The following is an 18,367-nucleotide window of genomic DNA, read 5'->3' on the forward strand; positions in this document are numbered from 1 at the left end:
TTACAAGACCCTGGCATTGTTATTGTTGATCTGTCTGTTGTCCTTTCCAGCCTAGCACTAGAGATATGTGTTCTCTGCAGTTTTACAAGGCTGCATTTTTCTCTGTAGATTAGATCCTGCCAGGCCCTCTGCATCATATTTGGCTCCCTAGGGGGTTGCCTGGATGGCTGGTGACTTGGGCTGCATGTGAAATACAGCTTTTTCATGTAGAATATGAGTGGTGGAAATCTTGCAAGTTAAAATGAGCCTGCTCCTCTGGAAGACTGAATGGGTTAGTTTCCTTTGTCAGTTGTTGGATGTGAATCCTTACCAGGAATTTGAACTAGATTTCTATGTCCCTCCTGTTAAACCTATGCTGCTTGGCTGAAGATAATTCAAATTTTCTTAGATGAAAAGAGGAAAAGAAAAGGAAGAGTAAATATGAGTCTAACCTATAGATTAAACTCATGGGAAAGAAGTGAGTCCCAGCCTCTACTGAAGGACAGTTAATGTGTTTTAAGTGGTATTATAGTACCACTCTCCTGTAATAGACACCCACCAGCAAACTTCAAAGGGCCAACAAGAGCTCTCTCCCTGTCATGAAACTGTTGGTTTAGTTCTGCTGCCTTCTCTGTGCAGCCAGAAATCATTCTGTAATGATGTGTATTTGAAAACCTGTGTATCTGATGTGACTCGTGTTCAGAATAACGAAATTCCAAGCTGAATGTGGTTCTCAGATTTCTGTTGAAGTTGGCTGAGATGAGGCTCTCTGTAAGAGACTTGTCTGGGCTTGCGCGTCTCACCTTGCGTAAATAGCGTGTTTTGTTATTTTATGCTGCGTGAGGTGCCTGGAAGGTTGTGCTCTGCTGGCTTTGATAGGGAGTTTGAACAAGCACTGCTGCAGCACAGAGACAGATTCTTCAACTTGTAATGCATCATCTACCTTTGCATCATGGGGCTACCATATGTTAGCTTAGCTTATTAGTACAAGTTTTATGTATCCATTTTAGTTACAAACTCTTAAAACGTGCTTAAACTCAGGTTGATTTTTCTATTAAGGAATGAAGTAGTTCAAAGTGTTCTGGGAAGAAACTGGAATCTAAAACCCTGAGATGTTAAGGAGAGTAACTGATACAATTATTTTTGCTACGATGTGTTTGGTGTTTTATAGAATAAATCAATTCTGAAGTCTTTCTTCGGTCACCAAACATTTTTTTAAAAATGAACAGAAAAAACCTCAAGAAACCAAGGCTGTTCAGAATTCCCAGGGAAGAATGTAAATATGGGAGATAAGTTGTTTTATTGTTGTCTTTAGCTTTTGTTGCATTTTTCAGCTCCTTCCCAGCCAGCCAGACTAGAAGTTTGTCCTTATTTTTGAAACTTCTGTGTGAAAAACTAAACTTTAATTTGATCCCAGAACTGGGACTTTGTGACCTTTGGAAACCAATTCTTAATTAGAAGCTTAGCTTGGACACGATCCAAGTGCCTTCTTTGAAGTTAAATCCTAATATGATATGTTAGAATTGAGGAGAACTTGCTGGAGGAGAGGAGAGAGCCTAAATTATTTGGATGACTATGGGAGCTTTATAGATAGAATAGTCTCAATATTTACATTTTAACTGAGTATTTGCAGGTCTGCAGTGCATATTCCATCTGTGCCCCAGAAAAGAAGGCACTCGGTTAAGACAGGGTGCAGTGCTGGGGGGATGTGTAAGGGATGTACACAGACATTTATGTAGACCAGCAGAGAACTGGAAGGCAGTTGCCAAAGAGAGGGTGCTCCAGCAGCAATCAGTTCCACATCTGTATATATTTTCTCTAAACTGAGTAAAATGAATATAAATCTAGAGGATTTACGTGGAATTTCAGGATGTAGCTTCTTAAGTGCCTTTAAACTTTGCCTGGTAGTCGTCGGTGCAGCCCTGCGTGGAAAGGTTGTTCAGGGCCTCCAGCAGATGAGAGGAATACCTTTGCTTGTGTTCTTGGGTTAAAGTCGTACAGTCTTGATTAGGGAGAAGGATGTGGCAAGACAGGAGTGTGGTCCTGTCTCCAGCTCTACTTGTGCATAGGTTTGAGCCTTGTTGGGCCTTGTGTGGGGGTCGGTGACAACACTGAGATAAAGTGTGTGGAAATCTTGCTTTTTGTTTCTGGGCTCATGGACTTCTTGGCCTACAGGATGGCACCAGCTCCTGCTAAGAGGAGAGTCAGGAGAAGTCAAACACCCTGCAGAGTCCCGTATCATGCCACCACCTACAAACACTTGTCTTGTGGTTTAACTGCATATTTCTGTTTTACCACGTTTGGGGTTTTTTTCAAAATTTAATGTCTCAAAGAACCAGAATGGAGCCATAATTTGTGTGCAAATTGAGAAGCCCAGGCTGCTGACTAAGTGGAAAAAAATAAGTCTGTTTAAAATCTCATGTCATATTTTATTGTTCCCTCTCCATCATCTTGCTTCAAAGTCAGTTCAGCAGACTTGAAAAACCTACAGCTAATAAAACTACTGGGAAACAAGAGGTCTGGTTTTAGTTAAACATTTCAGTACTGTAGCTCCAGTGTCATGTTTGGATTGATGCCTCACTTAAGGGCTGGGAGCATTTTAAAAAGACATCTCCAAAAGCTACCCACTGAATTTGGTTTTTATTTCCCATGGTAGGCAAGTAATTGCTAGACTGGGGGCAGATTCGTTTGTTGTAAAATCCACAACGTTGAAAGTAGCCATTGTGAAAGATTGAAACAACCTCACTGCTCCCACACAGCCCCAGTGGATTCTTTTCATCTTGCTGTAGGTCCACACTGCTCCTTTCTGAGAGTAGTGTGAAATGTTCTTTGGATTAATTGGGTTTTATCCTGCTAAACTGTGCAGCTGGGATGGGCTGGTGAGCCCTGGTGGTTTCATGAGTTGATTTGCAGCTTTGCTTACCTTTCCCAGTTTTTTTAAAAGTTCCCTGCACAGCCCAAGTGAGCTGGGTAGAAATGGGAAAAATACTGGCTTTTAAAGAGGAAGGTTTTGGGAACAGATAGTCCAAAGTGAACATGAACTAGTCTTTAGTTCATGGACTACTGCATTATCTTACCTCTTTTTGTGCTTTTTTCCTATTTGGAATTTTTCCTACTTCTGTAGGAAGTCTAAATGAGAAGTGTTGTTGACTAACCTGTCCTCTGACCTAATAGAAGTTATGCAGCAGGTTTAATGTTCCCTCAGAGTTTTTCACTAGCCATTGTGTTTTCAGGAAGTTGGAACTCCTTTTTTCAGCCTCTGGACGTATCTGCTCATGTGTTCCCCATTTTGTATTCTTGCATTGCCTATTCCTTGCTCTAGTGACTGGCACTTGTTTTTGCAGCAATTGCATGTGTTTTTTCCGTATCGCTGCTTTTGTTTTCAAAAACATTAACTATAGTCAGACCAGAAACAGCCTTCTGCAAATAAGGACACCTGAGATTTTTTCTCTCACTTTGACAGTGAAGCATTGGTATTCCCAAGATGTAGAGACTTTTTTTGTGTGTGTTCTGCTTCTGTGCACATTCTGTGGGTGGTTGTTGGCTTGTGCTTAGGAAAGTTCTGGGAGATGGTTGCAAATGTCAAGTACATACCCGCTTCTGTGGAGTCTTTTGCTCCAGTATGTTATTTACATAATCCCCTGAGAGTCGGAACTGAGACTGCTGCATTGATTTCTCATCACATCAATTTAACTGTTCTGGTTAATTAAATATCCTCTAGGGGCTTACTAATTGATCATTAATCATATTTTGTGGATGTCAGAGATGAGCTGAATTATAATTTTCCAGTGCTTGCTTCATCTCTGTGGATATTTTTCTTTTTGTGTTGTAAAGGAACCAGGAACCGCGTTCTGGTGATTGCTTTTTACATGCAAGAGGTGCACACCAAATGTTTGCACCTGTTTTGTTTGCAGGAGGGATCTGTTCTTGTCTTGTGTCTCATTGGGGTTTTTTAAATACTAGTTTTAACTTGGAATTGATGTTGAGAGAAGTTCAGAGGAGGTGGCTGTGTTGGGAGAGCCAAGAGGGTCCAGACTGACCACAGAACACTCAGGCCATGGGAACAGAATGGGACTGCACAGCATCCCCTGGGTGTTTGCTTTTAGACTCCATAGCCACAGACAGGCATTTTAGAATGATTTGAAAATATTTCAAAAAATTTCAAATGTTTGGTTTTGATTTTTACATTGTGACTGTTGCTTTCCTCTTCTGATACCTTGATTTCAACTTTCAGAGCCTTTGAGAAGGTACAAGTCTTATCACAGCGACGTTTATAGTACTTCGAGTGAAAGTCCATCTGTTATTTCTTCAGAACCAGATTTCAGGCAAGGTAAGACCTATGTTTTAAAACCAACCAACCAAACTAACAAAAACCCACAGAAACAAAAAACCTAAAGAAAAAAGTTCAAGAGAAAAACCAGATCCCAAAAGTCTTCAGTGGGAGTCTTCATAATTGCCCTGATACAAGGTTGTAAGATGATGAAATGACAACATCATCTACAGATCAGCATAGTTGGCAGTTTGTTCAGAGAAGAGTTTGACATTTAGCACTCTGGCAGGGAACTTGGTAGGAAAAGCTGGAAATAGTTAACTTTTTACTAGAAGTGGGGTTTTTTTAAATAACATGCCGCAAAAAAATGATGGAGTTGTTGTTAGTGCACAGTAACAGTGTATTACAAAAGCTTTATATGGGACCTCCATGGTATAATTGTGTCGATTGGTTTTACTATGAGGGTTAAGTGGCTTATAATTTATATGCCAGGGATTTCAGTGTAATGCAGAAGTACTGCATAATACCAGCTGTTTGTATGATAAATTTAAGTAATTTCTATTAAATCAACGGCTTGGAAAAGCAGGAGATGGTACAAAGGATGGTACAAAGATGATTCTTCTGCCGAATCATTGTAAAAAATGGAGACAAATCGTTTGGTGAAAATTAGGGAAGAAAATAATAGTTAGGAAGCTGGAGTATACCTGCACCATGTGTATTCTGCATGCACAGTATTCCTGCCCAGCCTCCATGTACTTGCTGCTCTCTCAACCTTCTTTGTCATTGTCTGTCCTTGTGCTTACTGATCCAGAAGCCTGAGGAGCAGTAACAAGTATTGAGGCTCCTGTAATTTCTCTTTGCTTGCTTGCAATTTGGAACAGACTGTTTAAGTGTTCCAGTCCAAAGTCAACAACTCCTAAGTTTGTACAGGCAAGATAGAGCTGCCTTCTGCCTTCTAGTAGTAGTATATCTGGGCTCAGTGAAATGGCTGTCAGAAAGAACTGTTTCTAAATCAGTGTGGCTGTAATGTGTTCTGCAAGAGCTCTACTGTCAGCTCTCTTTGCTGAGGGTACAGGAAGAGGGGGAAGTGTAATGGTTTGCAAAATCAAGCGTGAAGTGTAGCATCTCAGGTGCTACTACAGGAAGATCTCCCAGCAAAAACTGTAATTTTACAAAGAGAATCACAGGTTAATATATTGCCAAAAGGAAAAAAACCCAATTATAAATTATAATGAGGAGTCAGATTCCAGGGATAATGATTAGAACTTCAGATACTGCTTTCTTAACTCCTTTCTTGTGTACTGCATACTTAACTAGCTGCTCTCTTTCTGGTCTGGAGTGGTTTTGTATGATGTCTCTGCCATGTGTTTGTCTCAACTCATGGCTGACAAGAAATGTGTTGCCTTGGGAAGGTGTCTGTGCAATTGTGTGGGTTTTTATTGTGATTTCTTTTAGGCCTTCCTTAGTATTCTTCTTCAAAGGACTATCAGCTATTTTTGTTGGGGTAAACCTTTGAGATAGCTCTGAAAACTGAAATCAGCTTCATAACATTAATTTGTTTGATACTGTAATGCCATTGTGCAGAACACATGAATTCGATTCCTTCTGAGTAATCTCATATGACTGATAAATCCTCGAGTTTTAGATGGGATTACTCTGTGGGCTTTGTTGCCCAGTCAGGTATTAATTTGTCTTTTGGTTTGCTAGTGAGAAGAAATGAAGGTTTCAAGAGAGATGATGCCGGTGGTGTGTTATCAGGTGCTGATGATATCTCCACATCAAGTCAAGCTAATTCTCAGAGAACAAGGTAAACCCTTTGAAAACAATGTGTCTTGGAGTGCTTTTTCTTCATCAAAGAATGTATTCTAAATCTGCAGGTGAAGATTTTCACTCCCATCCCAGCCTCTGATTAAGGTTATAAAAAGGCAAGTAATACTTGAATGAAAATTATAGTTATCTTATATTATTGCATTCTGAATCAACAGTCTCATGATACACTGTGATGCAGAGGTAAGTTGGGAGTCCAAATTCAATTCCCATGTTTAATGGAGACTGGGTTGAACTCTATCAAGTTGTTGTAACTGTCAGAAGGTCAAGGGCTATGTTCTGCTTGGAAGTATTTAATTATTTTTTAATTGTACTTTTCTAAAATAAATATTTCAAATTGCTGATATTAATACAGATTTATTTGTGGGTTTTTTTCTTTTAATAAGGAAATGGAAACATGCTTATTTCCTTGAAATAAGTCAAAAGCCATATATTTGGTTTGGTTATTTTGGCAAACGCTTAGTTCATGTTTTTGTGTTTGGATTAATTTTTTTTTAATACCTCATCACTTATTAAGCAGGCCAATTCAGTAACAGTTTATGCTTTTTGAAAATTACTTTGCTGTGCAGTGTATTCTAGTATTGTACCTGTTTGAGTTCCATTTATTCAAATGCCATTCATCAATACAGCTTTAAAAAGTAGGTTCTTCTTTGAACATCACTTTCATACAGCATCTTTCTATGGCAGAAGCGTATCTTGCCATACCTGTTACATTTTGAGAACGGTTCCACTCTAAAATTTTGAAAAATTTTATTGGCATTGACCTTCTGGATTTAAAATTTTCTTCCGGTCTCTGCCAGATACCTAATCACCTTGGGATATTTTATCAAAATGCAGATAATTTTTGTAACGAGGCGGAAAAATAAAGGCAGATCTCTTTCTCCCCTATTCCCTCACCACTTCATAACAACAAAGCCTTCTCTTGGCATCTTTTTGCTTTGTATGCCATAGAGCAGGAGAAATATTGCTGCTGTGCTCGATATTCTAGGATATTGATATATTTTCAGCGTAAGTTGGAGGGCAATCCTCCTCTGTCCTATTAAAGAAACTTGGAGGTGTGTGGAGATTGGGACTGTGCTGGGTGATGTGACACTGCTGGTGAATGTGTCCTCCACATTCACTTAATGCAAAGGGTGATATGCAGTTAATGGGGCTTAGAGCCATTCTTTGAACATGGAGATGAAAATAAGTGAGTGTCTTCTCCTTGCACTATATTGTGTGCCAGAAATGGATCTGGGTAAAGCAGGGTCTCAAATGAACTGTATCTCAGTGCAGGTGAGCAAGAGAAGAGATCCTTGGAAGTTGTACAGCTTTTGGTTACCTGGTTTGATGAATTGGTTTCCTTACTACCTGCACTTTGCCTGACAAATGCAGAGTCATCTAGAAACCTATACATTGGCATTTCTTGCAGGGAAGAAGTAGTTAGGTGCAGCTCGACTGAGTCTACATGGGGCTTTTTTTGTCAGGAATATGATATCTATCTGTGTAATGCTGCATGTGTTAGTGGTGTCCAAGCAGTCATGGGAATCCAGCCCATCTTCACATAGGAAGAGGATTTTGGCTAATATGTGTGTTTATAGCAGACTTCTAAAGGGGAGGGTTACTGGTTTATAATCCATGTAACCCTGTTCAAGAACTGTAAATTTTTACTTTGCGTTTCATGCTGTTTTAGCAGCACACTAAAATGGCAAAGCAGATTATTGCCAATGTTTGTACAGAATCAATATATAGCTTTCTTAACTTATTTGCCTTTTTTTTTTTTTCATTGTGTTGAAAACTGCTAAGTCAACCTTCATTCTGCTTTGCCTTGAACCCAGGAAATTGCCCATTCAGCGCTGTTGCTGTGCTTCCAAATAAACCGGCAGCAATTTGCGGATGCTGATAGAGAACTTTTGTTTCTATTTACAAAGTATTTCAGAAACAGAAAGTAGTATGTGGTATGTAAATGAGTCACATTGTAAATGAGTCATTGTTGTAAATGAATCGGGCCTATTATGCAAGTGAAAATGCTGAGGTAAAGCAGTACATAGTTTCTCATGGTTTGTTTCACATTATTTTATATTACTCTGTTAAGACTGGTACCTTTAATGGACATAATTTGTATATGTGTGAAATCTAGAAGGAAAATATGTTTTGCAAGCACAGCACAGACTTACCTGTTGTGCTTAGCAATGGAATGAATTTCACATGTATGTAAGTATACAGCCTTATCTTAAGGCGTAGTACTTCTTTTAATCTCCTGTATCCTTGACCCCCTCTCTGTGGTTTTGCTAAAAGATACCACTCTGTACTTGCACAAAAATGTCGTGGTAGGGTACCACAGATAATTATTTACTGTTTTTCATAATTGCTCACCCATTTTCCTAAGGTAAACAAGTTTGGCTTTTTTTATTAATCTAACTACCAGGCAGTACGTATATCCAAGATGAAAAAATAAGGCTGCCACATAGTTTCACTAGCTTTTTTTGCAGAGCTTCTGAGAAACAGAACAGCAGCCACAAGCAGAACTCAGTCCTGTAGTCATACTTTGATTATACCTCTGTTAGTAATATGAGCTGAATAGAAAACAGCGTGCTCTCTCTGTCTTACTATAGCAGCTCCTAAAACATTCCAATGCTAACAAGTGTAAAAGGAATTCCATCCCAGATGGTAGTTAGTTAAGTGGGGGATTTCTAAGAAAGTAACTTAGTATTTTCATCCAGGACATTGCATGTTGCTGTAAAACATCCTTGTACCAACAAACCATGGCTTTTATAGCTTCAGAAACCTCAGGTCTCAAAGTAAAACAAGTGATCACAAGTAGTTCCAAGGAGCAGGGTCTCAGAGTTTACGTGCTTTGGCTGGCCATTTGATTGATTCCAGGATCTGGGGAAGTATATGCAACTTAATCCGTTACTTAAATTCCATCAGCGCTTGGGAGCATGTTTCAGTGTCTCTCTTGTGTTCAAGAGATACCACCTGTACTTCAATACATATTCATTTTACTGCTCCTGTAACATATTTTTAGAGCCAGTCTGTTTAATTATACATGAATTATCCTTATAAAACTGAGTTGTAAATCTACTAGGAGAATCTGGATTTGAGGGAGGTTTCTTTTAAAAGAAGCAACAAAGCTGTTCAGAGTTATCAGAAGGTGCAGCTTGTGCTGTTTGGGTGGGCTGACCTGATCTTAAATTAGCAGAAGCCATAGACATTCAGTATTACCCTTCTTGTGGTCTGTGACTGTTGTTATCCTTTAAGCTTCTTGGAATGCATTCCTTGTGGCAATGGCTTGTGTCTTGTTTCCTCTCTGCTTCTTGTATTCCTTTTTTTTTTCCTTTTTTTCTTTTGTTTTCTTTTTCTTCCTTTACTATTTCTTCCTTTTTCTCTCTAGGAGCAGCAGCTGACATGGATCTCTTCCTTCTGTTGTCTTTTCCTTCCAGTAGATTTCATTTTCATATCCTTCCTACTTTACCAAAAGGCATCCATCTTTCTCAGTCTACTCCTGACCTTCCCACTGCACTTATCATTAGAGAATGCCTACCTGCTTCCCTTCTTCCAACTTCCTTCTCTGATCCAATACCTGCTAATTTCTTGGTAAGTACCCCAGGTGAAGAGAGAATAAGCGTCAGCTTTCCAGGTTCCTGCTCCCCTACCATCTGCAGGTTAATAAGCAGTTGTGAGATTCTGGTTTGCAGTCAGACACTGATAAAATACAGAGTAGCAGCCAAGTACTTGTCTGATGAAGCACCACACAAAACACACTTCCGTGATGCTATCTGTTAGGAATGTAATTTAGATTTTATTTTTTAATTTTTTTTTTGTTTTTATAACAACACTTGCATATTCAGAGCTTCACGAATGAGCTCTCCCGTATAGGTCAACAGTATTTCCTTTTCTGTAGGAGAGATGCATTCCTTGTCTTGGAACCTAAAGACTGAATCATGTTGCTCCCCATAAAAAACTGGCAGTCTGACCATGCCAGAGTTAATTTAACTGACCCAGGATGCTGAAACATGCAGATTTATGCTTGGTGATAGTGCTTATGTACTAAGTTAGGAAATTTTTTAAACCCTTAGGTTTTTGAGCTTCCTCCACGGACATCCCACACCCACTCCAGTTTTCAGAGAAATTAATATGCATCAACAGAGATGATAAAACAAGCCTAATGACAAAGAACTTCTCATTGCTTCTGTGCTGTATGTTTTTTAAAAGGCAAGATATTTTTTTGCACTTGGTGTTTTCACAGCAGCAAGTTTTTCAATAGAGCCAGTTGCAACATGTCTTTTTCATATGTCTTTGATAATTCATAGATATTTATGTTCAGAAAGTGTTTGGTTTTGTTTTATTTCAGAGCCCATCCTTAGACCTTGATCTGAAGGGCACTTGTGGGTGTATTTAACTTAGGGCTTTGTCAATATTCCCATATATGTTAATCCTACCAAGTTTCCTCATGGTGAAAAGCTAAGCACATGCACATGTGTTGACAGGTCTGAGGCCTTTTCTCATTTCTTTGTCATTTTAGGTGCACATTATTCAGTCTATTGTAGATAGAAGCAGAGGAGGGAGAAGGGAAAAAATGCTATGAAAGCCCTGCACAGGGGAAAGGATAATGGACTTATATTAATACCTTTGTTCTGTAACTACTCTGTGTCTGCCCTGAAATTCCATTTGAGGAACTTCAGCATTGTATGTAACTCTTATTTTAGTGCTGGATTTGGATCCAGTGACACTTAAGTATTAGGAGACTGTGATGCACTGTTCATAACATTGGTATTCATTAGTAGCTTCGTAAAAAGATGAAAATAAAATTTGAAATCACATCCACCAATTTAGCATAGACAACTGTACTGTCTTGGACAGGTGCATTTTTCTCTTAGTTTATTAACAGATTTGTCACTCATCAAACATATCTTTAGGTTCTCCTAGGAAGTAGGTTTATAAACTTAATGTATTTTTAAAAAGCCTGTATATTACCTTACTACAAAGGGCCATGTGTCACTGTCAGTGCAGGATTACTCTATATTTATCCATACTTTTAAACATGACTGCAATGATACACAGGCTTCTAAACATTTTCTTTGCCTTTTCATGTTTTTACTCAGTTTAGGTGGTGTGCTAAACATTCAGTTTAGAATTGCCAAAAATTGTTTTTTGTGCTTGAAAGCTACCTTAGTTTCCCCTGTTCATTTTTGTTTAAAAGTTGCCTCTGTATAATTATATTCGTTGCTTTTTCTTGTTTTTGAATTTCTACAGAAGGCTTGATTGGTTTATGTTTAGTTTGGGGTTTGAAGGTGTTCATTTGTAATCATAGGACAGAGGGAAGGGGAGTGGAAGTTGGTTTTACTTTTCTTGGATTTCTCAATTCTTCACATTTCCTAACCATATTTTTATTTTTCAAACAAAAAATGGCTTTTGTTCACCCAAGCAAGACATGAATTTCTTTCCTTCCATAGAAAATAAAACTGATAGGATGTTTGAGATCAATACTTGCTGAGAAAAGAAACTGTAGATACGTTGCTGTGGTTTTTTGAAATACTTATGCATTTTTTTGTTTGTTTTTCCTTATTTTTTCCTTCAGATTATAAATTTAGATTTAATTTAGTTATTGTGATCATTGCATATCAGCCATGCCATTCTTGGGAATTTAAAAAAAAGGAACCATTTTCAGCAAATAAAATTGTGGAAACATTATTTTTTCCATTAATAATGGAAACATTATTATTACGCAATAGTGTATGATATTTAGAATAATTTAGTATATAGGATGTTATTACATAGGCATTTTTATGTAAATATTTCAAGCTGTACTACTTCTCAGGAGAAATCAGGGAATAAACATCAGGCCCATGCAAACAGAAAGTGTTGGAGCAATATTTACTTAGAGAAAATGCACTATTATTTCAGTTTTTTCTCTAATGACATGTTTTTGAGTGTGCCTTTTTCGTAGTCCCTGCTTGAACACAGAGATTAAGATATTTGCAAAGCATTAATACTTTTCTTCTTGTGCATCTACTAATTTTGCACTGATTCACTGGGTTTGTAGTGTTGAGTATTTTTTTAGACTGCAGCTGAGCCTTTCTTTTCATATGAATAAATGAGGCAGTTCTACAGGCAGCTGCAGAAACCTGGTGTGTTTCCTTGTTTTCTACTCTACAGTGATGGGTTGCTGCACAGAGGTAACCTCCTGGCTGCTGAATAAATGTGTTTAATGCAGTATTTGATGACTGGTGCTTGTGCTCTGTGTTTCCACTTAGGGATGTGCTTACAGCAGCAGAATGTCTTAGGCATACCTGCTAATCTGCCATCCCCTCTGACTATCCTACAGGCAGCATGAAGCACCATTTGAAGGCAAGCTAATAAGTCAAGAAGTGATGCTGAAGCGTCAGGAAGAAGAAATGGTGCAACTGCAAGCTAGGATGGCTCTGAGGCAGTCCCGGCCTAACCTCTACCCAGGGGATGCAATTAGATCCTCAGTGCTTGACATCACCAGAGACCCACTGAGGGAAATAGCCCTGGAAACAGCCATGACACAAAGAAAACTGAGGGTAATGCCTTGAGCTCAGGTGAACTTGTTTACATTGAAACAGAGCAGTGTCTGGACTGAAACTCTCCTGTGGGATTCATAAACTTGGTCCTGTAATAAACAGTCATCAGCAGATTAAATACCAAGTGTGTGGTGTTGGCCTATTTTCACAGGGTAAAACTTCTGAGATTTTGTGGCATTAGTGGCTACAGAGCCTAAAGTGGCATCAAGAGATGCTAAAACAGACAGCAAGGCTTGACAATTGCATCAATTAAACAATATAGCATCCTAACAAAGGTAAGGCATAGGTTTTCTCCTCTATCCTGTGGTGTTTTCAGCCACTTCATTTGCATTTCTCTTAGTGGAGTGTGGATGTGCCCCACCAGCATCAGAGGTTATTTATTAAATGAACAAGTTTGGAAGGTAAAGAGAGGATTCATTTGGCCCCTAAGTTCACCGGAATCCCTGTGCAAATCCCTGGTGCTTTCCCAGCTGTCTTGGTATGTGGATGAAATATAGAATTACACACAAAGGAGGAGACAAAGGTATATAAGTAAACAGTGTCTGATGTGTAGAATAGACGATGGCTTGATGCCCTCTGCTGCTACTTTCCATGAACTGGATATTTTTTTTTAAGTAAGGACGTGAAAACTTGAAATAAGACTCAGGGACTCGCTGCCCTAATACAGGGTAGTAATTCCTGTATCTGTCTCCAGTCCGTCACATTAAGATGAGTTAGTTTATGTAGGCTTTACCTAACCAGGTTAGTTCTCCTCTCTCTTCCTCCCCCCAGCCCTTAAGAGGTTTTTGTGAAGATGTTTTGCGTATAGTACACAATGGGTAGCAAGCAATGGTAAAATTTTAGCCTTTGATCCCTCTTTTGCATTTTCAGGGCAGGAGTTAACTGTGCCTCAGCCTGTTGTTCCAGCAACACAGTGTTCACTCATACTCTTTTGTGATTTGCAGAATTTCTTTGGCCCAGAGTTTGTGAAAATGACGATTGAGCCATTCATCTCCTTGGATCTACCAAAGTCTATCTTGGTAAGAAAGGGGCTGTTCAGCCATCTGTGGCAGGGGAAGTATGTTAAACCAACAAATGTGTTTTTATCACAAGCGTGAATGTTGACAGATTTCATTTCACAAAATGCAGACTAAGAAAGGCAAGAATGATGACACCAGGCGAAAAGTAAATGTGATGCTTCTGAGCGGGCAGAAGCTGGAGCTGACCTGTGACACCAAAACAATATGTAAAGATGTCTTTGATATGGTCGTTGCCCATATTGGCTTGGTGGAGCATCACTTCTTTGGATTGGCTACTTTAAGAGGTAAGAATAACTACTAAATTATTTCTTCTGTCCTTATTCAGTATTCCCTTGAAGAAATATTGTTCTTATTAAGTCACTGTTAGTCAATGGAAAACTTGGCTGTTCAGTGCCCGATTTCAGAGTTATAAATCTGGTCATTATCCTCCATCTGGAGCAAATACTTGGTTTTAATGCTTTTACCCATGTCCTTGTCTTTCATGTTTGTGGCAGACAATGAGTTTTTCTTCGTGGATCCTGACATAAAGCTAAGTAAAATAGCTCCAGAAGGATGGAAGGAAGAACCAAAGAAGAAGAACAAGCCTCCTGTCAACTTCACTCTGTTTTTTCGCATAAAGTTTTTTGTGGATGATGTCAGTCTTATACAGTGAGTGTATGAAATTTTTTGTAGCCCCTTAAACCCTAAATTTGTGGACAGCAATGGAGTATTAATCAAATACTGGAGTACCAGAGGTGGTGTGTGAGTTTTTTTCATGGTTTTGTTTTATATTCCTGTTCTAGGCACACGCTGACCTGTCACCAGTACTACCTGCAGCTGCGGAAGGACATCCTAGAAGACAGGATGCACTGCGATGATGAAACAGCCTTATTATTAGCATCCCTAGCTCTCCAAGCTGAGTATGGAGATTACCAGGCAGAGGTACATCATCAATTTCACCTTTGATCTTGTTGAACTGTGATCTTGCTGCTTCATTAAAGACTGGACTGTGATCTGCCACACGTGCTCCACAGCTCTCCTCCAGACTGGAAGCTCAGCTGGTAGCTCCTGGCAGATTTTACTGTGAGCAGGTGTTCCTAAAGTCTAACACAGATAGTTGCAGAATTTAGTTCAAGATCTGGGTGCTAAAGCCCTTTTTTTCAGTGGAAGTAGGGTCAGGCTTGAATATTGAGGAACTGATATGAAATAAGCTGTGGGTCATGATGGGGATTGTGATTCCCTTCCCTTACTCAAATCTTATGATCCTCTGAGTTATAATGTATAGTTGTTTGTAAAAACAAATGTTTGTGCTTCAGTCGTGCTCATAGGGCAGTATATGGAGGAGCCATCACAAGAATATTTCGTGTTGCAGGTGCACGGCTTGTCCTATTTCAGACTAGAACATTATGTCCCAGCAAGAGTGATGGAGAAGCTGGATCTATCCTACATCAAGGAGGAGCTGCCAAAACTGCACAGCACTTATGTGGGTGCCTCTGAAAAAGAGACAGAATTAGAATTTCTGAAGGTAAGTGGGCAGCAATTGGCTTCCTTCATCTGTGACTGGAGAATTCCCTTGTTGGAATATGGGTGCATGAACTTCAAGTGAAAGCACAGTATAACAACTCAGGGTCTGAGTAACACTGAAAGGAAGAAAGCTGAAAAGATTTTGTCCATAAGACACATCATAACAAACAAAAAGAAATTGTAACCAATGGGAAGTTCTCTCACTTTTTTTCAATCAGTAGTCTTAACTCAAGCCAGCTAAAAGCAACTATTGATCCTTGTGTTTGCTCTAAAGGAAGCTCTGTTTATGAGGCAGCACACTCTGTATTCCCCATGTCTTTTGTGCTTTCTGTAGAGGGGGAAAAAACCCATAAATTACAAAAAATTTTGTTACAGCTAATGCTGTGTGTGGCACTTGGTATGAAGCAAGCCAGAAGCACTGCCAAGGAGAATTTCTTGTGCAGGTTCTATGTAAGATGATAGGAAAGCCATTATCCTCAGATATATTTGGATTATTCTAAAAGGACCCATTGAGAAATCTAATTATGGTGTTTGCTCGTGGGATAGTAGTCAGGTTGTGCCTTGATCAAAATGAGTTCAGAGGGTGAAGGACTGCTGTTGAAACACCAAATAACCATTACACTGTAATTCCACAGGCACAGTGTGTAGTTCCACCATCTCCTTGAGTATGTGATGGAAGAGGCACTCAGCTGACTTTATCCATTCTTAGTCTATTGCTCATTTTACAGAAGTATTCTTGGAACTTAATCACAGAGGACAAAGTAGGGGACATGATCCTAGCTAAAACCTAGCCTGGCTGGGGATCTGGTGGGGGGAGCAGTTAGATTCCTGTGGTTGATTCATTACATCGGTCCCTTACACCAGTACTGAAGAGACAACAGGGATTAATAACTGGGAGTGCAAAGTGAGTGCAACTGCATATGATGCCTTAATATGATCACAGAATCGCAGTGTTAATTTGATTCTGCGTTTAAAAAATGTGTTAATAGCTAGTGCATCTGTCTAGGTACAGTTTCTTGCTAACAACTGCTTTGTGCAAGTTTGATTTACTCACACATGTTCTCTGTTTGTGCTTTCCCTGCTTGATTTTAATAAACATTGGGTTCATTTGCTGCAGTTTGGCAGGTCAAAAGTACTACCAAGTCTTAAAACCCTGAGCTGATGTGTGTCTGTCATAATGGCTGTAAACTATAAGTAAATGGAATCAGCAGGCAGAGAGGGTTATTTTTGCAAAAATCCATACGTTTATATCCATACATTAAATGAAAACTTTTATACAGTGGTGTGAAAAACTTGTGATGGCCTTAACTTCATACTCATAGAAGTTTCATTGCATTGGTCGGTACAGTTGTGCCAGAGGCTCACAGAATATGGGGTTCACCTTCATCACGTGCTGCCTGAGAAGAGATCCCAAACAGGTATCCTTCTGGGAGTGTGCTGCAAAGGAGTTGTCATTTTTGAAGTTCATAATGGTGCCCGTACACCTGTACTGCGCTTCCCATGGAGAGAGACAAAGAAAATATCCTTTAGTGTAAGTTGGTCTCTTTTCCTCTGTGTGTACACACCTCTATCTGTGTCTTCAGTTACTGTGAGTTTTGTGTTGGTCGTTTTTGCAAATTAAGCTGCTGTTTTACAGCATAATCTGACTGTGTTTTGTGTAGCTGTTGTATTATGGGATTGAAATAGGAGTTTTCATGTTTTAAAGGTTTCATTTTTTTCCTTCGCTTGCATGGACAAGGATGGTGAAGGAGCAGCAGACTGAGAGTCCTGCATTAGAGGACTGGGTACAGGCAAATGCCAGTACTCAGTATGACTAGGAGATGCACCTATGTTGCTTTCAAGTTCTATTTCCAAGAGTAATTAAGTTAAATGATAATAGATAACAGGCTGACACTTGATCTGGACAATACCAGCCAACTTAAGTGGGTTGAACTGTAAGAACTGTAATCTGGTGATCATGTGGCAGTTTTTAATGAGTCATTGAGCTTCAAATGCTAACCTTTATAAAGGCATTGAAAACAGCACTTCTAATTCTGTCTGATACCTTATTGAAAAGCTACAGCCTATTTCATCTGTGAGATGGTTTCTGCTAGAATTGATAAATTGGAGTTTAAAAATCACTAAAAAGATAAGTTCAACACCTGGAACATTAACTGATACATTTGGTAATTAGATCAGCTTTTAATTATTTTTTTCTTAAATGGCAGCATCCCTTGTGACTTCCTCAGGGGCCTTTGAAAGCCCCATCCTGCAAAATGTAATAGTTCTGATTGTCATTACTGAGCACTGACAGTAACAGAGACGGATTACATAATAATAATGCACCTTCTCATCTAGCCCAGGAGTAGCTTTAAAGAACTACTTTGTAAATCTCAAATTACTTTTGACTCCTATTTTAACGGAAACCTCTCCCATCAGTGCATTTTGCTTCAGGAAAGCTTAAATGCTGTAACTGTGCACAAGCAAATAACAGAATTCTTTGTAGGCTAAAAGAAATAATTTGTCTTCAACTTTCTTCTTTCTCCATTGTGTAGAAGAAGAAAATAACTCTGCAGAACACATCAGATGGCATCAAGCATGCCTTTCAGACTGACAATAGTAAGACTTGCCAGTACCTTTTGCATCTCTGCTCTTCCCAGCATAAGTTCCAGCTACAGATGAGAACCAGGCAGAGCAACCAAGACACTCAGGACATTGGTAAGGACTGTGATGCTGTGTTAGTTTTTAATAGCAATCTAGATGTCTTTTTGTAAGGAGAAAAACTGAACTGGAGCTTCAGTAATTCTCCTGAGTGCTGTGTATGTGTAGATCTACATTTGGATGGTTTATACTGTTGTCGCGGGTTCGGTTTGTAACCGGGCGGAAACACCAATTTAGTGTAGTGGTTTGGTCCAAAATACTCATTACTGTTTATCTGCTGTGAGATAAGAATTAGGAGAAATGCAAAACAGGCACCAAACTTGAAAGAATATAAAGAAGTTTATTAACAGACCTAAAAGAAGGAAAAAAAAATCATACCACCTTCAGAACTCTCCTCCTCCCCCCACCTTCCTCCCTTCTCCCACTGACAATGTTCAAAGACAACCCTTAAGATGTTCAGTCTGTTTACCACTTCCATAATAACCTTGTTCAGTCCATTTAGAAAGAGAAGTCTCTTCTTGCTCATGCTATGAAAACATTATCACAACGAGACAGCCGCCCACTTCCAAATATCGTTCAGTCCATTTAGGAAGAGGAGTCTC

At 39.2% G+C, this 18,367-nt stretch overlaps 1 protein-coding gene across 6 annotated transcripts in view; it reads left to right on the plus strand.

The window, feature by feature from the left end:
* PTPN13 (protein tyrosine phosphatase non-receptor type 13) overlaps positions 1-18,367 on the plus strand; it is a 114,717-nt gene that overhangs the window by 61,228 nt on the left and 35,122 nt on the right. For all 6 annotated transcript variants that reach the window (XM_042049510.1, XM_042049509.1, XM_042049506.1 and 3 more), the window contains 10 exons: positions 4,214-4,309; positions 5,957-6,056; positions 12,384-12,603; positions 13,548-13,622; positions 13,732-13,906; positions 14,117-14,270; positions 14,405-14,543; positions 14,974-15,126; positions 16,474-16,656; positions 17,660-17,822. In XM_042049510.1, the coding sequence (XP_041905444.1) occupies positions 4,214-4,309; positions 5,957-6,056; positions 12,384-12,603; positions 13,548-13,622; positions 13,732-13,906; positions 14,117-14,270; positions 14,405-14,543; positions 14,974-15,126; positions 16,474-16,656; positions 17,660-17,822 (1,458 nt within the window). The remainder of the gene's footprint in view (positions 1-4,213; positions 4,310-5,956; positions 6,057-12,383; positions 12,604-13,547; positions 13,623-13,731; positions 13,907-14,116; positions 14,271-14,404; positions 14,544-14,973; positions 15,127-16,473; positions 16,657-17,659; positions 17,823-18,367) is intronic.

Source organism: Corvus kubaryi, unplaced genomic scaffold (genome assembly GCF_017639235.1).
Source record: "Corvus kubaryi isolate FWS band 111438036 unplaced genomic scaffold, C.kubaryi_AGA036_p1.0 71, whole genome shotgun sequence".
In the NCBI taxonomy this organism is placed as follows: Eukaryota; Metazoa; Chordata; class Aves; order Passeriformes; family Corvidae; genus Corvus; species Corvus kubaryi.